Below are 5247 nucleotides of genomic sequence, written 5' to 3'. Positions count from 1 at the left end.
GCAGCCTCCATTTTCTGTTTACTTTTCTCAAGGTTTTTTTCTCTAGTCGGAATACGTCATTCGCGTCTGTATGACCTATCCCCACGGAAAACGCAGAGCAATGACGGACATGAAAAGGGTGGGGCTTACTTGTCCACTAACACCGGCGTAACAGTTGAAGCGTAAAGTCTCGTTACTTATAGTAAATTCCCTCTTGGCTTTAGAGAAACAGGTTCGCTTCTTGGCTTTAGAGAAACAGGTTCGCAGACTCAAAGTGATAGTATTCCAGAAGTCAGAAGTGTTTGTTAAGTATATTAGATCTTTTTGATTGATACTTTTGTTACAAGGGACGATGTTGTCGAAAAATTACCTTTTTTGTTTTACGTAAATTGTGAACAACACCTGAGAAGGAAATCATTATTTTTTCCTTAATATTCTAACAAACCCAAGAATGATTAAGAATAGTGGGGGGGGGGGGGTATGTAAGACTTACATTATTGGAAAAAATATCAGGAGTATAACGCCGTAGTACTGTACATACTACTATTATATTTTTATTGTAGCCTATGGTTCACTACTGGTATATCGCTTGTGACGTTCAATTCTTCGTTGTTGCCATGATATTCTTATACATATATTTCAAGTAAGAATAGCCAAGTCGCATTTTCATGTTGCCATACATTAATATTTCATGCATATTTCGTTTAAGAAAACCGGATGCTGCAGTCGCCTTTGCTATTTTCCTTATATTTCTTAGCATTTTAACTACGGCTGGACTAACTTACAAATACGATGTTGAACCATTTACATCAGTTACCGCCTTCGATAGCACGTACGTTAATTCAAAAATGATAGCTATTTCAATTCATTCCACTTTATTTTTGAAATTATAGTACTTACATCGATAATATCTTCTATAATTTCTATCCATCAACGCATTTGAGTGGTTTCGCCGTTGGACTGCTAACTGGACACATTATTATAAAATTCAAGAATGATCTACTAATATCCAATGTAAGATTTACTTTTTATTCCTTAACATATCAAGTTGCACAAAACAAATAATAAACACAAAATCCGTCGCAACTTTGCAACATTTTACTCAGATGATGTAAAAATTTAAATCATGACCTTGACGAAAAAAATAAGGTCATGATGAATTTGAAATTATTATAATTTAATTGTTGCTTTAAGAACTAAATGTTTTATTTTATATGCAAGGCATGAAATGCATGATATAAACAAAATCCATTATGTTTTATCCTTACAGTGGAAGATAGTATTCATCTGGAGTATAGCTTCAATTTTTGGTGTTTCTTCGCTTTTTGGAGTCTATTGGTGGAGTAATGGTACACCTATTACAATGTCACCAAGCTTGTTATATTGCTCCATTCACAGAACAACTTGGGCACTTAGTTTAGGCTTGTTAAGCTTTATGTGTGCAACTGGTAAAGGAGGTAAGTTGGGTTTAGAACTAGTATATCAATCAACAATGTGTATGAAATTCCATGGCCCTAAAGAATTCTAGTTACCATGTTATGTGGTGTTTATACTTGGTTCTGCCTCACTAGGGTCACTTCTACGAAAGATAATTTTCAAAAAAACGAGTTCGGTTTCCGGAAATCAAATTTTACTCGGAAACACCTTCATTGACATATTACATTGTCAAACTTATTGTCGTTATGATCCAACAGATAGTTCGTAGCTAAAACGTGTGATGTTTTGAAGAACGACGTAACAGTGTTGCTTAATAGGGGGCGTAGGAACATTTATTGGATTGCAGAGGGAAAATGTGCAAAAAAAAGTATTTTAAGAGGTAGCTCGTGACCTGCTAGTGGGAAAGGAGCTAATATGAATAAAGTAGTTGAGACATAAATATTACGTGGTATTATGCACATGGTTCAATGACCCGGTTGAGTTAGAACTGGGCTAATAGATAAATTATCAACATATTAATCCCTTGGTTCTACACCTTTAGGATTCCAATAAATACATGCTTTTTATTATAATTACAGGTTTAGTCAATGCTATCCTATCGTGGAAAATGCTACTTCCTTTGAGTAGATTGACATATCTGGCATACCTAGGCCACTTCATGTTGGTCATAGCTTTTTGGTCTAATTTCCATGGTGTCATCGATGGCAGTTTTATGTTGATGGTGAATTGTTATTACGTACATTTACAGAAAAGAAATACTTATTTTTTTTTTAATATCTATTAGACTTGGTTGTTTTTCGGCATGGTTGTAATGTCCTACGGATTCGCATTTGCTTGCTATGTTCTATTCGATGGACCAATTGGAAAACTTCAGAGAATATTTTTGAAACGTTCTGCATATAATGTAACATGATAGAAACATTTTGATTAAATTCTTTTTCTTATTTTGTTCTTGAATCATCTTTGTAGTTCGTACAAGAGAGCCCGGTGTTCATATATTTACTATAAAATCCCTAATTTTGAACCTGTCCTATATTATCCTATATTTTTATGAAAGATACAACAATATGCTATATTTTGATGAAAGATCCTACCATAGCCTATATTTTTGACTGAGTCTTAAGTTTACGTATACTTTAGCATCAAATTTATGCAAGTTTAGCTCTTTTGTCGTGATCACATTTGATTAGACAATGAAATTGCGGAGTTTATATAAAGGTTTCGAATCGCAGCTACAGATAAGAACAGCACAATTGCGTGCACCTTTGGTGAAAGCCCCGCTACTGGGAGGCCAGACGTTTCTCGTAACCCTAGCCGATCGCCGCGCACATCTTAAACTTAATGATGATGGAGGAGAAACCAATGTGTGCAGACTGGTGTCTATGTAGAATGGACAAAGAGCTGATGATGGTGGTGATTAGAAGCCAGTAACTACAGACTAGTGTCGAAGTGGGATTGGCAAAGAGCAGAAGATGGTGGTGTGTAGAAGCCAGTAAGTACAGGCTGTTGCCCATGTGGTATGGACAAAGATCAGATGGTGGTGATTAGAAGCCAGTAAGTACAGGCTGGGGTCCATGTGGGATGGACAAAGGTCAGAAGATGGTGTTGTGTAAAAGCGAGTAAGTACATATGATGGTGGCGTTTATAAGCCAGCAAGTAAAATGCCTAGAGGATTGTAGTGTTAGACAGACAATGGAGTAATAGCCAGTGTAAGTGGAATACTTTTTTCCAAATTTTTAGGAACTGTAAATGCGGTTCAGAAATCGAGAACGCATTTGCTCCGATTTGCTCCCCTGGAGTATAACAACGGACAGACAGACACTCATAGATACGTCTAAATTAGAACCTCTCCGTGACATACGTCACTCGAAGAGGTAAAAAGTAAAATAGCCATCAAAGTTAAAACCTTCATGTAAATAATAAATGTAGCGAGGAATTTAGAATTTAATTTCTTCTTTATAACTTTATGCATAAGTTTATAAGATGTGTTCCATAAGTATGACTATATTTATACTTTGTATTACTAGAGGTTTAATGAGAGCATAGTTTGAGAACGACGCTAGAATCGATTGCACTATTACTTATTAAGAAAAGCAGCGCGGGAAAATGTGAAATGGCGATGAATTGTTTTTTAAGATATTTATGTATGTATAGATTTAAGATATTTGAAGATCATTGTATGGAGTATTGTCAGGGCCGTCAAGAGACTTTGCGGGCCCCGGGAAAGGTTATGGGTCGGGCCCTTAGAAAAATTCACCAAGGCATTGGGTGGGTAAATATCTGGGTGTGCAGTGGTGCGTTTGCTAAATAAAGCACTCCGTGAACTCGCCAAAAGCACTTCAAGTTCAAACACTCTTTTCTCGTAGCAACTTAGGGTTTTTAAAGCGCCGGTATGTTCATTTTGGTTAAAGGTAAAAGTCTGAAATTTCATAAACTGATAGTACTTACTGTTCCTATCTCTATCTCCAAAAAAACAAGTTTGTACCTAATATACTTTAAAAAATACCTGAAGTCAAATTTTCAATATTTCTTTCACTGATCGATCATGAAAAATCTAAGGCAATTCGAGAAGAGTTAGAAACCTAAAATTTGGGATTTTTCTAGTGCATGAAAAGTTTAACAATACTGAAATTTCTTCAAATGGTTTTTTATTTCTCACTTTAAAAACATTCTGTAAAAAGAAGTGAGATCCTAACAAAAACACTGACGTGCAAAAAAATGCAAAGGTTCATTTTGAAACTGCTTCCCCAAATCTTCTTTAGAACTCTTTAGACAATTCCTTGGGAAATTTCTTTAAAAATCCTTAAGGGGTTCTTTGGGAAATTGGGGAATATTGGCCTCTTTTTCTTTTCAAATATCTTTGGAATTTCCTTGGGAAATAACTTTGGAACTTCCTTGGGAAATAACTTTGGAATTTTCTTGGGAAATATCTTTGGAATTTTCTTGGGAAATATCTTTGGAATTTTCTTGGGAAATATCTTTTGAGTTTTCTTCGGAAATATCTTTGGAATTCTTTTTGGGAAATATCTTTGGAATTTTTTTGGGAAATATCTTTGGAATTTTCTTCCGAAATATGGATTTTTCTTGGGAAATATAGGGAAGATTATAGGGTAAATTAATTTAGCCCTCTAGAAACGAGGATAGTTCTCACATGCAGAACCAAATCCCAATGCAGGGAGTGCAGTTCTTATATGCTGAACAACACCCCTTATAGCGCGGGCAGTTCTCGCATGCAGTGCGAAATTGCTTATAAAGTCAGACATTTTATCGACTTAAAAACATCCGAACGGTTAGGCGTCAATAATCAAGGCGAACCCGAAATATACTCTGTACAGGTACCGATTTGCTATCAAATACGTCGTCTACCCAATAATACTTTAATCACAATAAATCAGACAAAAACATATCAAGTAGTTACTGATAAAATTAAGTTTTTTTCCACCTCCCCATACGGGTATATCAAATAAATTTTCAATTTGTGAAATTCTATATATTTTGTTTAAAATTTAACAATCCAATTTTTGAATTTTAATTGCACTAAGCTATTTGTAAAAAATAGAATAAATTTGTCATCATTGTGAAAAAATTTCTTTATGGTCTTAATTTACAAGCTTACAAACTCATTATAAGCCCACGCAGTCATCCATTGTTATCAACGAAAAGGGGGGAAGAGACCGAAAAACCCATCTCCCCCTTTGAGTGGCCGCAATCTTGGATCCTACTGGGATCATACTCTCTCATTGACTACTCAGTCCCTGGACATTAAATATTACGAACCGACAGTAGGATTACTCTATCTGGTTGATTGATCAGATTTTTAAAGGCCTGACT

General features: G+C 35.4%; 1 protein-coding gene and 1 long non-coding RNA gene across 2 annotated transcripts; both read left to right on the top strand.

The window, feature by feature from the left end:
* The first annotated feature begins 547 nt into the window (after positions 1 to 547).
* On the top strand, positions 548 to 1684 carry LOC149708713 (uncharacterized). The gene is made up of 5 exons (XM_089863853.1): positions 548 to 622; positions 689 to 811; positions 873 to 993; positions 1250 to 1436; positions 1551 to 1684. The coding sequence occupies exons 1-5, from the start codon at positions 597 to 599 to the stop codon at positions 1682 to 1684; spliced, it is 591 nt and encodes a 196-aa protein (XP_089719979.1). The 5' UTR covers positions 548 to 596.
* Positions 1685 to 1922: 238 nt separating this feature from the next.
* LOC149708712 (uncharacterized) lies at positions 1923 to 2373 on the top strand. Its single transcript, XR_016379974.1, has 2 exons — positions 1923 to 2137; positions 2201 to 2373. It is a non-coding gene; the product is annotated as an uncharacterized LOC149708712 (long non-coding RNA).
* The last annotated feature ends 2874 nt before the right edge of the window (positions 2374 to 5247 follow it).

The sequence above is a fragment of the Phalangium opilio genome, unplaced genomic scaffold, assembly GCF_054372755.1.
Source record: "Phalangium opilio isolate 3A_F unplaced genomic scaffold, DU_Popi_V2 ptg000013l_1, whole genome shotgun sequence".
NCBI lineage: Eukaryota > Metazoa > Arthropoda > Arachnida > Opiliones > Phalangiidae > Phalangium > Phalangium opilio.
This window is presented reverse-complemented; position numbering and strand designations above follow the sequence as displayed.